We start from the raw sequence: 19651 nt of genomic DNA on the forward strand, positions 1-19651 counted from the left end.
TGTTCTCTTCCTAAGGGGCTGTGTAGAGGCCACCAATGATCCCTGGATCCTGTGGTTCATGGACATCTTCCCAGATTCGAACAATAGCTTGACTATTGTGCTTCATTTTCTCTGTTGTTGAGATTTTCTCTGTGTTTCAGTACGAATTTAGACTCCCACTCTAGTGCTATTCAGAATCCTCAGGCATGTTGTTTAAACTCATTCATTTGAAATCAATTAAAAAAAATAAAGATATAGGTCAAAAACAATAATCATAAAATGAATAGGGCTTACTAATTTTAATGAAATTTTATATTATATATGCAGATTAAAAAAAGCAAAACTCATTCATTTGTAGATGACATCTCTAGGGATCTTCATTTTTCTTAAACAAACTTGGACCATATGAGGGTCATCTTTTTTGGGGGGGTGGGAGGTACCAGGGATTTAACTCAGGGGCCACTGAACCACATCCCCAGCCCTATTTTTTATATATATGTTATTTAGAGATAGGGTCTCACCGAGTTGTTTAGCTCTTCCCTTTTGCTGAGGCTGGCTTTGAACTTGCTATCTTCCTGCCTCAGCCTCCTGAGCCGCAGGGATTACAGGTATGTGCCACCCTGCCCCGTGTGGGGTGGGATCATCTTTAGACAGTACATTAGAACTTGGAGGAATGATTTTGTGAGGAGAGGAGATGGTCTTTTAGCCTGTGTTACTATTATTTTATGGAACTTTTAAACACTGTAAATGAAAGGTGGATTGGGAAGGTCCTCTTTCACGGGGCATCCTAGTCTTACCAGACTTGGTGTTGCCCAACGATGAGATGAGTTGAATTTTGGGGACCTCAGAGGAGTGAACGTAGTTTTTTCCCTTTGAATCCCTCCCTCCAGGGTTCCAACCAACTGAACGAAGCTCTTCTGCAAAGAATAAACAATGCCAGAAAAATCCACTTGGTTCCGTGTCACCTCCGAGACAAGTTCGTGCTGCGTTTTGCCATCTGCTCTCGCATGGTGGAATCTGCCCACGTGCAATTCGCCTGGGAGCACATCAGAGAGCTGGGGGAAGACGTGCTGAGAGCAGAGAAGGAGTGAAAGTGGAGCCTGCTGCAGGTAAGCTGTGTGTGCCAGGAACATCCTGTCCTCCTGGAGTCAGGGTCAGAGTGGGGATCCCCGACTGGCTCAGTTCTGGCTCTGCCCCTCAGCGCTGCTGTGGACCGAGTTTTCTCTTTGGTAAAGTCAGAGAAAATTCTATCATGCTTGGTCCAGAGGAGTGGAAAGAGTGCTATCTGTAATGATTCTCTACAGATTTTCGGTTATTTATTTTAAATGAGAACATCGTTTTCTATCATTCTTTCCCTTCAGATTTCCCCAGTTTATTAAGCTAACTTGCTATCATAATGAGCTTATATATCAAACTGGCAAGCTTTAGATAAATGAAAACAATAAAACAGGAATTTCATGTGAGTGATAATTTACTGTCAGGAAGGACCCAGGTCTTGATGGTTTAGAGAAAGAGCCTATTTAGACAACTGGGCTTCTTGGTAATAATGAGGGGTTTTAACTACATCAATTAAGCCCTGCAGGGAGCACACAGGTAACTCATAAGGACAATGTTTTAAGCAAACGCAGCACTGGCAACAGGAAGACTATTTAAAATTATATGTGTGGGAGTTAAAACAATCTTAAACGACTTCATTAGATTATTTTAAGAATATCATTCAGAAAGGGAAGGTACTGGAGAATGAAATCAACCAAATTATGTTATGTGCATGTACAAATATGGCATAATGAATTCCACTATTATATATGATTTTAATGCACCAATTTAAAAAACAAGAACACACCCAACAGCAGCCCTCCCCACCAAGAATGTCATTCAATTGGAATTTTCTACTTTTTTCTGTGTCTGTCATTTCTTTCTTTTTGCCCCATTTGGGGGAAGGGTAGTAGACACCCCCCCCCAACCTCTGTTTGTCTTTGTCTCTCTCCTCTTCATTTCTCCATTGACCTCATTCATAAACCATCAGAGATGCAGAACGTAGGGGTATAGTGTAATTTATTTGACCAATTGCATGCAACTTTATCTTCCTTGCTCCTAATTTTAATTGAGAATTCCTGAAATACAGTGCTTAAAAAATCCAATAGTTTAAAATTGTATTTTATTACATGAGTGAACGGCCTATGGATGGTCGATTTCAGTAAGGTGAGGCCAAAGAAACCAACTTCTCAGTGGAAATATGCCCAGTAATACAAGGCCCTTTTCCTGGTGTGGTAAGGGCCTTCCTCCACGCCTAAATTAAGAGACTTCCCTCCCCAGAACAACTGGATCATACATCCAATATCTGGAAGGTATCAGGGAGAAGCTCATACTTTGATAGTATTCCATTGCTCTAAGCATATGTTAGTATACACAAAACAAGCAACCCTACAAGCAAGTACTACTGATTATCCTTTCTGCAAACCTATATTTGCAGATATCTAACAAGTATCTATTATGTCAGAATCTTATTCCCATATGCTCAAAATGATACACCGAGAGACTATAGCTCTGGAAAATAACATGTGGGGAGACTGTAGCTCACAGGCATATTTTCAATAGAAATCATAATTCCTGTGGTGTCATTATTTGCTGCAGATTCAAAAGGTAAAAATAAGCTTCAATTTTCTAACCAATATATAGAGGATACCATAGTAAATTATAATGCATGTATATTGTTTTGACCAGATTAATTGGAATAATGAAAATCTTAATACCTTGGGTTTATTTACTTGTAACTACTTGATGTTGTCATATCATTTTTAGGTAATCACAGTTCTAAGAGAAAGTAGGAGCTGTTTCTATTTTACAGAGGGTGGGAAATTAGAGAGTCTATTTGATGTTGATAAAATTTGTCAGTTTGTTAATAAAAGTTCCTTTCTTTCAATTCAAACTATTTTACATTTACAATTGACCTTCTTCACTGGAGAAATAGTATGCAAATTTTTATTCTTTATTTTCTTAATGTAGCCATATGCTCATTGTATTTTTTTTTCTATAGAGATGAAAAGTTGAAAAGACATATATCTGAAAACTGAAATAAGAAGAAAATAAATATCATCCTGATTCTGTGGAACTGAGTTTGTATGTGACCTCCCAGGTTTGCTCCAAAGTTAACCAGACACCTGTCATTATGTCTTTTAACATTAATCAAAGTTAATCAGACCTGTCATAGCTTCTCATCAGTGAAGAAATATTTACTATATGGAAAGTTTATCTTAGTAACTACAGTTTTCATTTCTTATTTAACTATGTTTTTTCGTGATTAAAAATCATAAGTTTTCATGCTTTTGAATCAATCAGTGTGGCAAAAGAGGCTTATTGAAATATTTTCCAGGGCAGTCTATGATCATAACTAGAGATTATACCTGTGCTCCTAAATTATCCTGTCATGTGACTAAATGCTTAATAAACAGTTGATGTAAAATGCTAATTGTGGTGGGTAATCATCTTATTCTACATTATATCAATGGAATCTTTTGATATAAACTTATTCTTTCAACTAGCCCAAAACAGCATTCTTGAATATTATCAAATTCATTCATTTTTTCAAACATATGTTATTGAGAGCCTTGTATGCATTAAAAAAAAACTATTCTAGATGCATTCAAATGCACATCTTACTTGGAGATGACTTCAACTTCTAGGGAAATAAATTCAGAACACTAGACAACCTGGATTCAAACAATGAGCTCAAGAGTTATATGACTTTCTGGGCCATGGCTTTCTTGTCTGATGAATCCATCTGCTATATTGTATCATGACTAATAAGCAATGGAAGAGCACCCATAGAAACATAAATTCTAATAAGGATGTGGTATTTATTGAAATAAGTTCCTATCTTTATTTGGAACCATTTTTCTTTTAGAAATATGTGTTGTTATTCTAAGGTCAGTTATTATCCTCTAGATAATAACTGATAACTATGTAAATGTAATTGAATGATATGATCTGTTATTCCTAAATCTGGAAATTCACCAGATGCTATGTAGTTCTCCATCTGATTTGGGGAGGATATTTATTCATCAGTGAACCAGATCTGAGTTCTGTCATGGGGTGGGGACATGGGATGGTCCATTAGGCTCCACTGGGGTTATATGTGGTAGGACCAGTGGGTGTGGAGACCTCAGATCATTGAGTTGAGGCTGGAGCACCTAAATTTTACAATGAGATGTTTTTGCACCTGAGTATGCCCTTGTGTTAAGATTATTGTAGCCTGGCAAGATTGCTGAAGCCTGGCACAGTGATACACACCTATAATTCCAGTGGCTCTGGAGGCTGAGGCAGGAGAATCACAAGTTCAAGACCAATCACAAGTTCAATTTAGCAAGGCTCTAAACATATTAGCAAGATCCTGTCTCAAAATAAAAAATAAAAAGGGCTGGGAACATGGCTCAGTGGTAAGGCTATAAGACTCCAAGATGAGCCACTAGTCACTGTTATTAGTCTTCAGATTTTTGCAGCATCTGCATCCAGCCTGGATCATAAATGTACTTTGGGAAGATGGCTGAGACCTAAATTCAAGACAGGGGCCTAGGCAGAAGTAGCACTAGAGATATTGCACAGATGGAAGGCAGGAGATTAGCTGTCTTCAAACTTTAATTTGGAAAGCCTTCTCTGTAGCTTCAAAGAGTGACTGATAAAAAGACGGGTCTATTAAACATGAAGAAAAACTTAAAAGTCAACCCATCAGCAAATGGAATATGTTTTCTTATAAGGGAGAGAATCCTCCACCATTGTGGAGACTCAAGTTGAGATGGGAAAAATCAAGGTTTGGGAAGGGGTAAAGAATATTCTTGCATGAGACAGAAGTTGGACTAGAAAGTAGGCAACCTTCTATGTAAGCCCTCTCTTATGCCTGAGATTCTGATATTCTGTGAAAATAAAAAAGAATTTGGCTACATTATTAAATAGCAAGATTAAGGAGCTTAAAATGTGGAAAAACCACAACAAGGTGGGTTAGTTTTTAGTACCAACCTCTAATCAGGGCAACCTCCATGTTACAAAGGGATGGCTTCGACATAATAACAACCCCAACACATAGGCAGTGCTAACTGGGGCCCAGGCAATGGTCTAACTGCTGTTGAGGCACTGACTATGTTTATTCCCAACAGCACTTGGTAGTGACTGGTGAGCTGCAGAGTAGGCACTTGAACCCTGGAAAATCAGCCCCACAGGCCCTATGATCCTGTCCCTTTACAACTCCTCTGGTGCTATAAGAAGAGGTATTAGTTTCCTGGAGCTAATAACAAAGAATCACAATCTTGGAGTCTTTAAACAAGAAAAATTATTCTCTTACAGTTCTGGAGACTAGAAGCCCCAAATCAAGTTGTCACCAGGCCATGTCACTTCCAGGTCCAACTCTGGTAAACCCCAGACATTCACTGGCTTCTGAGGAATCACTCCAATCTGCTTGTGCCTGCCATCTTCCCTCTGTGTATCTCTTCCTTGTGTTTATAAGAACACCAATTGGATGACTGCCTTCCCTAATCCAGTATGACCTCATTTTAACTTGATTAAGACTCTTTTTTAAAGACACTATTTGCAAATAAGGTCAGATATACAGATATTAGGGGTTAAGATTTCAACATAACTGTGTGGGGGACACAATTCAACCCATAACATATCAAACTAGAAGCACCTAAGAGGACAGGCTCAGGTTGGTAGCATGGTTCTGGAGGAAAATAACCAAAGCAGATTGTTCCTTCCCACTCTGCCCTGCCCCATAACAGGTGTTAAGGAAAAATTATGGGAGACCATTATTTTGGGCTGAGCTCCTTCACTAAGCCCCAACAGACCAGACCAAACCAAAATGGAGTCACTCATGCCAAGTGCCCTGTAATCAAACTGAAACTTTAAAGAAGTAGAGGATCCCCAAACACACCAGTTCTTCCTGGAAACAGGATATTTACCGAAACTAATTGGAGAGAACTCAGTTTACCTGAGTCAGCAGAATAAGCAAGTCCCTCTACTATAACCCTTACTTGAAAAGTGTAACTTGACATAACCTGATGTTAACCCATCAGTTCTTTTTCTATCGTCCTGCTTCCCTATTCTGACCTTACAAAATCCACCCTTCTGCTTTTGCCCAATGGAAGCACTCATTCTATTTTTCAGACTCAACGTGCCTCTAATTCATGAACTGCAAATAAAAGCTAGTTAGAACTTCCGTTAAATTTGTGGACATTCTGTCTTCTGACATAGGGAAAGGTACCACCTCCCAACTCATGGGTTCTGTTTAAGATGGTGATGCCAGGTAGAGCTTCTTCATATCCCTTTATGATTTTCTGTACTGCTGATGAAAATCTCTCACTAGAATTGTGCATTTCCTCTACTCCAGGGCAGCATGTCTTCTTTAATGGAGGGCTAAATACTGTCTCTTAATCCTCATTCTGCCTTCTTCCTCACCACAGAATTAGGAGGCTGAAAGGTTTGGGTTATCATTGTGAATCTAGCTACATTCAGGGAATCCCACAGAAAAGGAACTAGATTTAAATTTGTTTGTCTTATCTGCTTTCCTATCTCCTCAAGGCATTGGTCTCCCAAACCCACCTACAAACACATCTCACTAAACTTTCACAAAGTAAATCTCCTGGCAGAAAAGGATGCACATTATTTGGGGCCATACTATCCCTCTGTTCAAAATCAAATGAGCTCACTGCACAAACACTGGCATTATCCAGAGACCATGTTTACAGCATTCATGAATATGGAAATGAATAAATAGCTCCCAGAATCCCTCACACCAAAAGGACTGGCACTCTGTGTGCAGTAGGTGGAAACGTCTTCCCTGAAGGTTAACTACTAACCAGGAGGAAAAAAAAAAAAAAAAGAGTTTATTACACTGTGTTCTTGGAAGGAAAGACTAATATTTATATAGCTCAAGCTAGTGCTTTCATATTATGTTAAATTATTAGGATGCTATTACATGTCAGGTTTCAAAAAGATGGAAAAGTCTTGTGTAGCATAAGGTTTTGAATCTCAGTAATGGCATTTTTAGTAACAATAAAAATTAAAGAGAAAAAGATATCACATCTTCTGTTAAATATCTGCCACATGCCAGTTACTGCTTTGATATCTCCAATTGATTGTGGACTTTACAAAGGCATTCTGAGTCACAGATTATTTCTGTCTGAAAGAGGAGGAGATAGGGAACCTGCTAATGGTCCGCGAGGAGCGAGATCCCCAGGCTACAGTGAAGGCAAGGGGCTGGCAGGCCCCAGGACTCAGCCTAAGGACGTCTTGAACCGTTCCAGACTTAAACGCAGTCACTCCTCCCCCCCCACCCCCCCCATCCCTCTGTGCTCCAGCGCAGAAGGCGGGCGGTTTGCTCACCCAGGTGAGTCCTGGAAAATCACTCTATCTATCGGAATCCTTCGAAATTTCATTCAGCTCTCATCACTACTTCTCTTTATTTTGGAGCACTTTAAAAATTTATGCTTAAACTCATTGAAACGAAGACACTTAAGATAAATCTTCCCCAGCTGGACAGATCGCAAGTCTCCGTTCGCAGAATATCTGCAACAAGTCTCCTTTATCAGAATGTCACCATCCAGCACCGCAAAAATAAATAAATAAACAAAAAGACAACAAGAAGAAAGTGAAAGAGAGAATGCATGAATGAATGAATGAAAAGGAAAAGAAAAAAAAAAAAACCCCGCTCGCGGCCCCCCATAGAGCCGCGGCCTGGCGCGCGCCCCCGCCTCCGCCGCGGACGCGCCCCCGCTCGCACGCATGCACGTACGGCGCGGGCACGAGCACGTCACGCTACGCAGGCGCACGTCGGACCCCGCGCTTTTCGGAGGCTGAGAGCAATTCGGCCAGCTGCATGTAGGCTGAGGTGAGTCCCGCGGGGTTGGAGACTCGGGCGCCTGGCAGGTAGTCTGCAGAAAATCTCTGTGGGCCTGTGGGGCGCGAGCAGGGGCTCTGTGGGAGGCCAGTGACAGGTCAGAGTCCAGCAGGTGGCTGCGGATTTTCTTTTGGGGCTGTATCTTCCGTGCCCCATTCTTTCACGTTTGTCGTACAGGACGGTGGTCTTGGGAAGTTAGGATGAGGTGACGATTGGTAAACCGGAGTGGGCTTGGCGGCGGGCTGAGAGCGGTTGGGTGCGGTTGAGGACCGGTTTTGGGCTGTGTCTGCCACCGCTAACTTCAGCAAAGACTGGGAGGGCTGGAGCCATTACTGTGTAAATGTACTGAGTCTCAGTATCTTCTACCATTATCAGCAATACTCGTAGTACAGGTAGAATATTCCTTCATCAGAAAACCCGTATTGCTGCCGAGTCTGAAACTTTTTGAGCCCTTACACGACATTGCACGTGGAAAACGTTGCACCATGAAACTTTCCTTAACAAAATTGTTAATATTGTATAAAATTAACCTTCAGGCTGTGCTTATAAGGTACATATGTAGGTCTCTCCCTAAGATAGTTCATCTCATATATACACGTGTATTTATATATATGCACATGTGTGTATATACACCCAGTATTCATATATATATATACACCCACCCACGCCACGAATTTTTTTTATTTTTAGATATCATAAACACTTCTGGCTGGTCTTAAGCACTTTTGATAAGGGATGTGCAACCTGCAGTAAATCAGAGCTGCTTTCTGCTGGTCCCTGACCATATGTATTTCCTGTAGATTGAGGCAGTCTGTTAACTTCTGTGGTGAGAAAGAAATGCTAATATCTCATGGTGAAGAATAACAAGACATATTTTATCTATTGCTGAGAAGTGTTTTGCAGAACTAAAAGACCGTGTCAGCTAGTTAGTTGCATTTTTTTTTTTAAATATGTGAAAACAGACACACATTAAGAGACCTACCCAAGGTCAGTGCTGGATGATAATGGAGCCAGTATCTGAACATAGTCAGCCAGTATTCAGATCCTGTGCTCTTATTTCCTGTGCTATTTTTGCCTTTGGGAAATAGTTCTATAAAAGACCTGTACAGTGTCTGCCATATGGTAGGAGCTGTACCTGTACTCTATTGCTATTATTTTAGTGGATACCAGATAGTCTAGGTTTTGAGAGAATGTAAATGTGATAGAAAATTAGTTCCTATTAGCAGAAGCTAACTATCCAGTTTGGAAGACAAATATATTCAACAGATAATTAGAAAATTATAAATAAAAGGAATTTTGAAACAGTTCTTATGTCAATGCTAATTAACCATAATTTTTAAGTCTAGGAAAGGCCATAAAAGTTAAATTGACTTAGAAATGGTAAATAGGATAAAACTGCCATTTAGTAGTGATGGCCAGTTTTGGGTTAACTGTCTTTATAATTATTGGATAGATAATTGAATTAAAAGGAAGAAGTAAGACTTGGGAGATGAATATTGAAGAAAAGTTGATAACGGAAAGGAGAAAGGAGAGTTTCCTGAGAATAGTAACTAGAACTCTGAGAGGTTGGAATTATTCCAGGATTGCACATGATAAACTGGAATGAAGTCATGCAGAGGAAGAGGATTATTATAAAAGTTGTGGAAATATTTATTATAGTAATTGTGATAAATATTTTCCAAATTATTTCTCTCAATTTCTTGATTCCAGTATTGTATAAAGAAGATTAAAATATGAGCAAAATAGTATGGTGAAAGCAGGGTGACCTGCTTTTCAGGAGGAATGCTTGCATAGTGTTGATTCTAATTTATTAAGCTTTAAAGCTTTAAATAGATTAGTCTCAATGAATGTTAAGTTTCCTCTTTGTTTTTTTTTTTAAACAAAGATTTATGAACACCTATCTATAATGTGACAAATGGTTTGCAAGGCATTGTTGGATGTGCAAAATTGTATTGAACATGGCTCTTGCACAAAAAGAATTTATTGATAATTAAGCTATACCTCCAGGTAATTTAGGAGGGAAATTTAAAATACTTAAATTCTTAATTTTTAATTTATTGAAGTACTCTTAGGAAACTGAAAAGATTTCTCATAATTTGTTTTTGTAGGTAAATTCTTAGGTCCAACAACATGATATTTTCATCTATGATTCTGTTCAGGTATAAATGTGAAGAGGTTTATGAAAATAATGTGAGAAAAAATCTAAAGTAAAAGCATTTTAGTAGTAGGCGATTTGGCTTGTTCTCATAATTCATGTGTCATAACACTTTCAATTGTTAATACTTTATGTGATATTGGGAAATTGTGATTCTGCAACTTTTTTATGTGATTTATTTATGAATAAGTCATTAAAACATTAATCATTCCATATTTATGATCTGTGCAGCTCAATCTGTGACATTTGGAAGCATCAAGGAACACTAAGTACGTGGGAAAGTACACAAGCACCCAGAATGAAACTGTATATTTGATTGTGACTTGATTCATAACTGTCTCTGTGATTTCCAGTAAGTTTCTTAACTCTCTTAGCTTCAGTTTCTACATTTTTACAATAGAAATAGCATTAGTAGTTTTCAGACTATTTTCATATTTATTACTGACTTAGTTGTCAAAATGGTTCCTTTCACTTGACAGATAAGGAAACCCAGAGATAGTAAAAGCCTTGCTCAGCCTATTTCTTATTTATTTATTTATTTATTTATTTTTAAAGAGGTTACATGTAAACTCTGGTTTGTTGTGTGTATCTGCCATTCCTTTGTTCTTTCATATTGCCTTTCTTTTGGTGATTAGTTTTAAATCTTTTCCATTTAAACCTTACAAATGCTTTTCTCTGTTTTGGGGGGCAATTGTTATATAATTAAAATAGTTTTACTCATAAAAATCACTATAAAGTTTTTAATTTTGAGATTATATTAATATATCTTTATATTAAAATTTATTCATATATATATATATATATATATATATATATATATAAAATCCAGTGTGCCTTTCTTACCAGAGATTTTTTAAAGCTACATTCAAAGCATTGTGTTTGTTTTCTTCTTGCTACTGACTTGTTTTCATTTTTGCCATTTGTTATAGAAACTCGAACATGCAGACCTCCAGCTCTAGGTCTATACATCTGAGTGAATGGCAGAAGAATTACTTTGCAATTACATCTGACATATGTACATCAGGACAGAGGGCTGATGCGTATCGTGCACAGATATTACGCATTCAGTATGCATGGGCAAACTCTGAGATCTCCCAGGTCTGTGCTACCAAATTGTTCAAAAGATACGCAGAGAAATATTCTGCAATTGTTGATTCTGACAATGTTGAAACTGGCTTGAATAACTATGCAGAAAACATTTTAGCTTTGGCAAGATCTCAAACTAACAGTGAAAAGTGGCAGTCTGGATTGTCAATAAATAATGTTTTCAAAATGGATAATGTACAGAAGATGATGCAAGCTGGCAAAAAATTTAAAGATTCTATTTTGGAACCTGGTGATGCATCAGTAATAATCCACAAGGAGGTTGCTGCCTTTGATCTTCCTAAATTTAATGTTCATGGAGCTCTTAGAGAGGGTGACCTATTACCTAACTTAATTCATGACACAGATAGGGCCCAAGACAACCCAGGAAACAACCCTTTGAGGTGCCCTCAGGTTGTCCAGCCACCTGTAGTGACTAACACCACCACTAAGACTTGTTGCATGTCTTCAGTGCCTTTAGGTGAGTCATCCACTGCAAAAGTACATGCTGCACCATTATTTGGAAATGTCAAAAAGGAAAATCACAGCTTTCCCAAAGCCAACATAGGACTAAATATGTTCTCATCTAATCAGTCTTGTTTTCCTTCTGGCTCTGAAAATCCACGGGAAAGGAAGGGTTTTTATGATTCTGGCATCATTGATACCCTTTCCAATCCAGTACTGAATAAGGGTTTTAGTAAAATGGAAGATAATGGCCAAAGGGAGGATAGCAATCTGCCCACCTTTAAAACTGCAAAAGAACAATTATGGGTAGATCAACAAAAAAAGGGCCATCAACTCCAGCGTGCATCAGGGTCTTCCTATGGTAGTGTTAAAAAGTCTCTGGGAGCTGGTAGATCTCGAGGGATATTTGGAAAATTTGTTCCTCCTATACCTAAGCAAGATGGGGGAGAACATAATGGAGGAATGCAGTATAAGCCTTATGGGGCAGGAACTGCAGAACCAGCACATCCTGTTGATGAGCGTCTGAAGAACTTAGAGCCAAAGATGATTGAGCTTATTATGAATGAGATCATGGATCATGGGCCTCCAGTACATTGGGAAGATATTGCAGGAGTGGAATTTGCAAAAGCCACAATAAAGGAAATAGTTGTGTGGCCCATGATGAGGCCAGATATCTTCACTGGGTTACGGGGACCTCCAAAAGGAATTCTGCTCTTTGGTCCTCCTGGGACTGGTAAAACTCTAATTGGAAAGTGCATTGCTAGTCAGTCTGGGGCAACATTCTTTAGCATTTCTGCTTCATCCTTGACTTCTAAATGGGTAGGTGAGGGGGAGAAAATGGTACGGGCTTTGTTTGCTGTTGCAAGGTGTCAGCAACCAGCTGTGATATTTATTGATGAAATTGATTCCCTATTATCTCAACGAGGAGATGGTGAACATGAATCTTCTAGAAGAATAAAAACTGAGTTTTTAGTTCAGTTAGATGGAGCAACGACATCTTCTGAAGACCGCATTCTAGTGGTGGGAGCAACAAATCGGCCACAAGAGATTGATGAGGCTGCCCGGAGAAGATTGGTGAAAAGGCTTTATATTCCTCTCCCAGAAGCTTCAGGCAGGAAGCAGATAGTAATTAATCTAATGTCCAAGGAGCAGTGTCACCTCAGTGAAGAAGAAATTGAATGGGTTGTCCAGCAGTCTGATGGATTCTCTGGAGCAGACATGACACAGCTTTGTAGAGAGGCTTCTCTTGGCCCTATTCGCAGTTTACAAACTGCTGACATTGCTACAATAACACCAGATCAAGTTCGACCCATAGCTTATATTGATTTTGAAAATGCTTTTAGAACTGTGCGACCTAGTGTGTCTCCAAAAGATTTAGAGCTTTATGAAAACTGGAACAAAACATTTGGTTGTGGAAAGTAAATGGGACACTTGAAATTAAAAGGTGGCTCCTTTGTAGTACAGTCCTTTTTGGATTTTAGCATAGAATGCTGGGAGTGTACTAATTGCTTTTTAAAAAAAATCTGAATTGTACCTCAAATAAGAAAAACAATAGCTCAGATTTTTATGATCTACATAGCTTATGTTAATACATGTTTTTGCCTTCCTATTATTTAATGTGTAAGCCTATATAAATAGAATGAGAATGAAATTTTTGTTCAGTTTCTGTGAAGTCATTGAAGATGTATAATATGAATAGTAAGCTCAAATAATCTGAAGATGCATTTAGGTTATGTCTGATTGTATTCACTTTTTATTGAAGAAAGTTCTGTCTGAAAGCCCCATAATTTTTAATGTTGGCTAGTATAATGGTTTACATTCAAAGCAACATTGCTTACTGTTTAGATAGATTTAAAATCTCACCAAAAATTAAAGTGAAAGTACCAGTTTTTACTTTCTTCTGCTGGTCTGTAATCTATTTTGTGATTTTCTTTCCTTACCAAAACAAACTAATAAAAACATGTTCGGAAATTGCAAGGTATAATCTAGTATCAGAGACATATCCACATAACCAAAAAAGTGAATAATAATATATTTTTTCAGGGGATGTTTATCATTAATATGGTGTTTATCATTAATGCTTTATCTGATATTACTTCACAGCCTGTAGCATTGCTCTATTTAAAAAATAAATGTTTTCAGATTTCTATAATGGACCATTTTTTATAAATACATGTTATGTACAAATAAAATTGATCACTTTTATATTACCACTTTGGTGTACACATTATTTCTTTTTTTTATTAGTTATTTAAAACATTACATAGCTCTTGACATATCATATTTTATACATTTGATTCAAGTGGGTTATGAACTCCCATTTTTACCCCGTATACAGATCGCAGAATCACATAGGTTATACATCCCCGTTTTTTACATACTGCCATACTAGTGTCTATTGTATTCTGCTGCCTTTCCTATCCTCTACTATCCCCTCCTCTCCCCTCCCATCTTCTCTCTCTACCCCATCTACTGTAATTCATTTCTCTCCCTTTTATTTCCCTTTCCCCTCACTTCCTCTTATATGTAATTTTGTATAATGATGAGGGTCTCCTTCCATTTCCATGCAATTTCCTTTCTCTCTCCCTTTTCCTCCCACCTCTCATCCCTGTTTAATGTTAATCTTCTCATGCTCTTCCTCCCTACTCTGTTCTTAGTTGCTCTCCTTATATCAAAGAAGACATTTGGCATTTTTTTTTAGGGATTGGCTAGCTTCACTTAGCATAATCTGCTCTAGTGCCATTCATTTCCCTGCAAATGCCATGATTTTGTCATTTTTTTAGTGCTGAGTAATACTCCATTGTGTATAAATGCCACATTTTTTTATCTATTCATCTATTCAAGGGCATCTGGGTTGGTTCCACAGTCTAGCTATTGTGAACTGTGCTGCTATGAACATCGATGTAGCAGTATCCCTATAGTACGCTCTTTTAAGGTCTTTAGGGAATAGTCTGAGAAGGGGAATAGCTGGGTCAAATGGTGGTTCCATTCCCAGCTTTCCAAGGAATCTCCATACTGCTTTCCAAATTGGCCACGCCAATTTGCAGTCCCACCAGCAATGTACAAGTGTGGGGTACACATTATTTCAGCAGAAATTATTTCAGGTATTTTTAAAATATAGAAGTGGGGATTATATTAGCATTCTCTTAAGTAGTTTGCTCTTTCAAGTATATTATCACTTTCCATGTTAACAAATGTCTACAATAGTCTATAAGATTGCATAGGAGTCCACTGATTGGATGGACTGGATAATTGATTTGATCTTCTGTTAGAGTTCATTTAGGGTAAATATTAGGGTATCTTTTGTTTATTATAAACAAAAATATGTTGACATTTAGTAATCTGTGTGTGTATGCACATATATAAATATATATACAAATTTATATATATAAATTTTTAGTAGAATTCTTGGGATAAGAATATGCATATTTTAAAATCTTTTGGCATGTCTAAATTGTCATCTAGGAAAATAGTGCCTGTTTAGAATTTTCGTATGTACTAAGTGAAAGGGACTGTTTATCTGCACTGTGGCAGCACTGGGCAGTAAGCAGTTTTAGTTTTTTGTTAGCATTCTTTTCCCGTTCATTCCTTCAAAACTTGAATGCCAGAGTGTTCTAGGTGCTGAACACAGATCACTAAACCATACAGACATATATGCTTGTTTTACATTCAAGTTCTAATGTTTTGTCGAATAAACGCTGAAACTTGAGGTGTAATTTGAAATATTTTTAATAGGTGAATTTAGACCTTGTGTGTTTGTGGATTTTTATAGACTATAAATAAATTTGGGGGCTGGGGTCGTGGCTCAGTGGTAAAGTGCTTGCCTAGCATGTGGGAGGTGCTGGGTTTGATTCTCAGCACTGCATATAAAGAAATAAAATCAAGGTCCATTACCATTAAAAAAAATTTTACTCTGGGTTTGCCTTTTTATACTGTTTTAAAAACTTTATAGTTGCAACTTTTAGTTTTCCCCTTTGCTATATGATTGTCTTTTATCAGAATGTGGTTGTTAAACTTTGTATGTTTAGTTTTTAGTTATATTTTCTAACATTTTAAATTTTAATACTTTGTCCCATTTCTATATAAAAACAATATAACCTTGGATTCTTATGTATTCTTAGTCAAGAAATTCTCTGTAGTTTTTTTCCTATTATTTATTAATTAAGACTTCCATCCTCTGGGGTCTTTCAATCACCCTAGTTATTTGGATTTATCAGCAATTGCTCACTAGGTATTAGCATTTTATTTAACTCTGTAACTTAGTCTTGGTGTTAATAGTTTTTTCCAACTACAATTTATGTCAATCCTGACTTTCTGTTCCTATGAACACCAACCATGGGGCTACTTTCTCTATTCAGAGATTAGATTATGTACAAGAGAGAATTTCACCTCATCTTGGATTAGGCAGAGATCATGTTTCTCCTTAGCATGTGAAATGGATCCTTCCAAAATAAGTATATTGAGTAAGAATCCAAACCTGAAATGAGTGGTCAAGTAGGATAATTTAAAACTGGAAAGAAAATTTGAGCTAGGGTAGTGATGGTTGTCTGGTTGTCTACATAATGTCACATCGAAGCATTCTTTCTCTCATCCCTTTGTAAATCTGACTATGTTTCTGAGGCAGTTAGTTGAGTAAAGACTTTTCTGAAACTTTCACTCAAGATTGTGAAGATATGGTAATCTTGGATTATTTTCTCTCAAGTGTCGGCATCATATCTCTAAGCCATTGTTTGAGAAAACTTAATGCTAACCTGACTAAATGTCCTTAAAAGTTAATATTTTTGAAAAAAATGCACATTTTACCAACATATGTCCCCTGGTTGTGGTACTAATTCTTCAGAATTTTGGTAGGAATATAGTCGTTTATCCATTTTTATAATATCAGCCATTTATTTGCTAATTTCTGGGTTTTATTTTATGCTTAGACAATCATCCATTCTGTATTCTAATTTTTTCTTAATTTGAACCCACATTAAATTTTTATTTTTTAACTGATAAAAATAATTACACATGTTGATGTGATTTTTCATTTATGCATACATTGTATAATGTTTAATTCAGGTTAAACATGTCTATCTCCCTAAACGTTTTTCATTGTTTTCATGGTAGAAAAGTTCAATTTCTTTCTTGCTTTTTGAGATATACTGTACATAATTGTTATCCAATAGTTACTCTACCATGCTATGTTGCACCAGAGAGTCTCACTCATGTTTAATGGTAACTTGGTATCCATTGAAAACCTTTCCCCATCCATCTCTCCTCCTTATCTACCATTTTCCCCCTATCTCCGCCACCTCTAATATTCTGTGTTCTACTCTGAAGTTCCAGAGAATAATTTTTTTCTTTTATTTGTGCATAATAGTTGTGTTCATTTGGACAAAATCATACATGAATGTAATTTGATTTACTCCATTTCAGTCCCCAATGCCCCCCATCATCCCTTCCTTCCTCCCTTCTATTTTCCTTACTCTTATTGGTCTCCTTTCACTCATTTATTTATTTTTGATTGGTGCTTTATAGATACACATAAAGGAATTCACTGTGGTATATTTATACATGCACATAGTGTGATTTTGTTAAGTTTATTCCACATTTCCTCCCTTTCCATCTCCTACTTCACTGTCTTCACTACATTTTTATGATATCTCACCACCACCCCTTTTCTCGTTTTACTCTAGCTTTTGCATATGACAACAAGTATTCGAACCTTGATTTTCTGAGTTAGGCTTATTTCACTTAGCATGATGTTTTGAATTCCATCCCCTTTACTAACCAGTGTTATAATTTCATTCTCTATGGCTGGATAAAATACCATTGCATGTGTGTGTGTATATATATATATATATATATATATATATATATATATATATATATATACACATACACACACATACATACATACACACATATACACATACACACATATATGTATATATCACATCCACTCATCTATTGATAGCATTTGGGATGGTTCCATAATTTGGCTATTGTGAATTATGCTGCTATGAACACTGATGTGACTATATCATTATAGTATGCTGATTTTATTTCTTCTGGATAAATATCAAGGAGTAGGAAAATGGTCTTCTTGTTTTTTTGCCCTTCTTTCTGGAGTGGGGTGATAGCTCATTGTTTTGATTTGCATTTTCCTAAAGACTAGTGTTGAACAGTTTTACATATACCCATGACTCATTTGTATGTCTCATTTGTATTTGAATAATGTCTTTTTTCCTATTGTTTTTTTCTGTTGTTTTTGTTTAGTTCCATGTATTACTGGATGTTGACCTCTTGTTTGCAAATATTTTCCTCCCATTTCATAAGCCTTCTCTTCACTCTAATGGTTATTTTACTGTGCAGAGCTTTTTTGGGGGGGAATACTTTGGCTCATTAGAGAAATGGAATGGGAAAACATGAATCAAGCATATATAATATGCCATTGAATAGATAAACCATTTAAGCAAAGGGGGAAAAGAAATGAAGTCCATTTAAGGTGAATTTTAGGTAGCCTGCTGTGGTTGAAGGATGCCATGAACATTGGTGCTTGACAGTAACTGAGCCAGGAGTCTGTTATCAGCAAAGTACCTTCTGACACATGGAGTCTACCCAGGTTAGAGAAGCCCAGGTTTATACATTATATATTTATACCCAGAAATTTACAAATGATTTAGGGAAAAACAGGCAGGTCCTAGGTTCTTATGGCCAGGGCCAGCTCCCTGATGGCACAACAGGTGCAGAATCAATGCAGAGCAAAACCTTGTCCCCACTTCCCCCTTTCTCATGCCTACCAACTGATCTGGACTGTCAGACCCAAGTTCCCATCTCCAGGTGACACTCATACTTGCAGTGCCAGAGAGAGCCTTCCTTTTGGGTGGTCCCAGCTTTTGGTGTCAGACTTGCTCATTTGTATTCAAGATATGCAGAAGTGCAGCTTAGCCTTTCCTTAAAATGCTTTTATTTATAACTACGCCAGCTCCCCAACAAACCCCACCTTTTTCAAAAATAAAATACTAGTTTATTAAGATGTTGTATGGAGATTACTATTTAAGATATAGACTAAGCCACAGATTCGCTTTTCCTACCCTTGTGTGCAAAATTCTCATTGAAACGAAAAGACAAAAGTAGAGTAGAAAAAGGAAAGAATGGCCTTTTCAAATGTGATATTTTAGGTATTTCTGAGTTACAAGGCAAATGATGAGTAGGTTGTTGGAATCTCAGAGCTAAGAAACCTACAGTCTAAAAGCATTGTGGGAAGGTCTGCTGATTGATCTTCAGCACAGTGCCCAGGCTGCCCTGATTCAGGCAGCAGAGCAGGCTGTGGGCCAGCAGTCTGGTATTTGAAAGGATTGTGGAGACTATCCTGGGGACTCATGTCCTATTCTGTTCGCATTGGAACCAATGTGAAGCAGACTTCCGTAAGTCAGGCATGATTTATAGTATCCTTATTTTTATGGGCCCTGTGGCCCAAGAAATGTGTCAAGATGTCAGTTAACTTCAGATTGTTGCATTACACAGAAGTGTAAGAATTTGATGAAACTGAAAGTTTCCTTCATACCCCTATCTCATTGTGTAAATGGTTACCTACTTAGTCATTTTTTAGGACCAACCACCTTTCCTGTTAGCCTCTGAAGAGAGGTCCCCTCTTTATGTTCCTCCCACTAACATACATGCAGACACTTGGGCACACAAAGAAGATCATACCAACCTCCTGGTTAACACACCCCTTCTCATCCAAGGCCTTGCTGAACAAAATAACAGACAATTGTGAAAGAAAAGTTTTCCCATTCACTGTACTGACCAATTTAAAGTATAAATTAGTTTGTTTCCTTTCCCTGTGGGAGGAAAAAAATCCTCCAATAGATTTCTGTTGAAATAAAAATAAAACCAAAATCACTAATTAAAGCTGAACATTTCATTTTCCTTCTTTTTTCTTTATTGCTATGGTCTTTTATCCATGTTTTAATGTCACCTGGAATTTTTACTTATTAAAATAGTTCTTATAGATAGACCCAGATGTACCTGTCTTTATCATATAGTCCTCTTGACGGCTCCTGCTTTCTGCTCAGTTTTTCAGAGTCTTGATTTTT

At 37.4% G+C, this 19651-nt stretch overlaps 2 protein-coding genes across 5 annotated transcripts in view; both read left to right on the top strand.

The window, feature by feature from the left end:
- The window catches only part of Ddc (dopa decarboxylase), a 119816-nt gene extending 116368 nt beyond the window's left edge, over positions 1–3448 (top strand). For all 4 annotated transcript variants that reach the window (XM_078039747.1, XM_078039748.1, XM_078039749.1 and 1 more), the window contains exons 14-15: positions 870–1088; positions 3017–3448. In XM_078039747.1, the coding sequence (XP_077895873.1) occupies positions 870–1070 (201 nt within the window). In that variant the 3' untranslated portion in view covers positions 1071–1088; positions 3017–3448. The remainder of the gene's footprint in view (positions 1–869; positions 1089–3016) is intronic.
- A 3906-nt stretch (positions 3449–7354) lies between these two features.
- Fignl1 (fidgetin like 1) lies at positions 7355–13777 on the top strand. Its single transcript, XM_078039751.1, has 3 exons — positions 7355–7855; positions 10251–10371; positions 10949–13777. The coding sequence occupies exon 3, from the start codon at positions 10959–10961 to the stop codon at positions 12987–12989; it is 2031 nt and encodes a 676-aa protein (XP_077895877.1). The 5' UTR covers positions 7355–7855; positions 10251–10371; positions 10949–10958; the 3' UTR covers positions 12990–13777.
- Positions 13778–19651: the final 5874 nt, after the last annotated feature.

Source organism: Ictidomys tridecemlineatus, chromosome 2 (genome assembly GCF_052094955.1).
Source record: "Ictidomys tridecemlineatus isolate mIctTri1 chromosome 2, mIctTri1.hap1, whole genome shotgun sequence".
Taxonomy (NCBI): Eukaryota; Metazoa; Chordata; class Mammalia; order Rodentia; family Sciuridae; genus Ictidomys; species Ictidomys tridecemlineatus.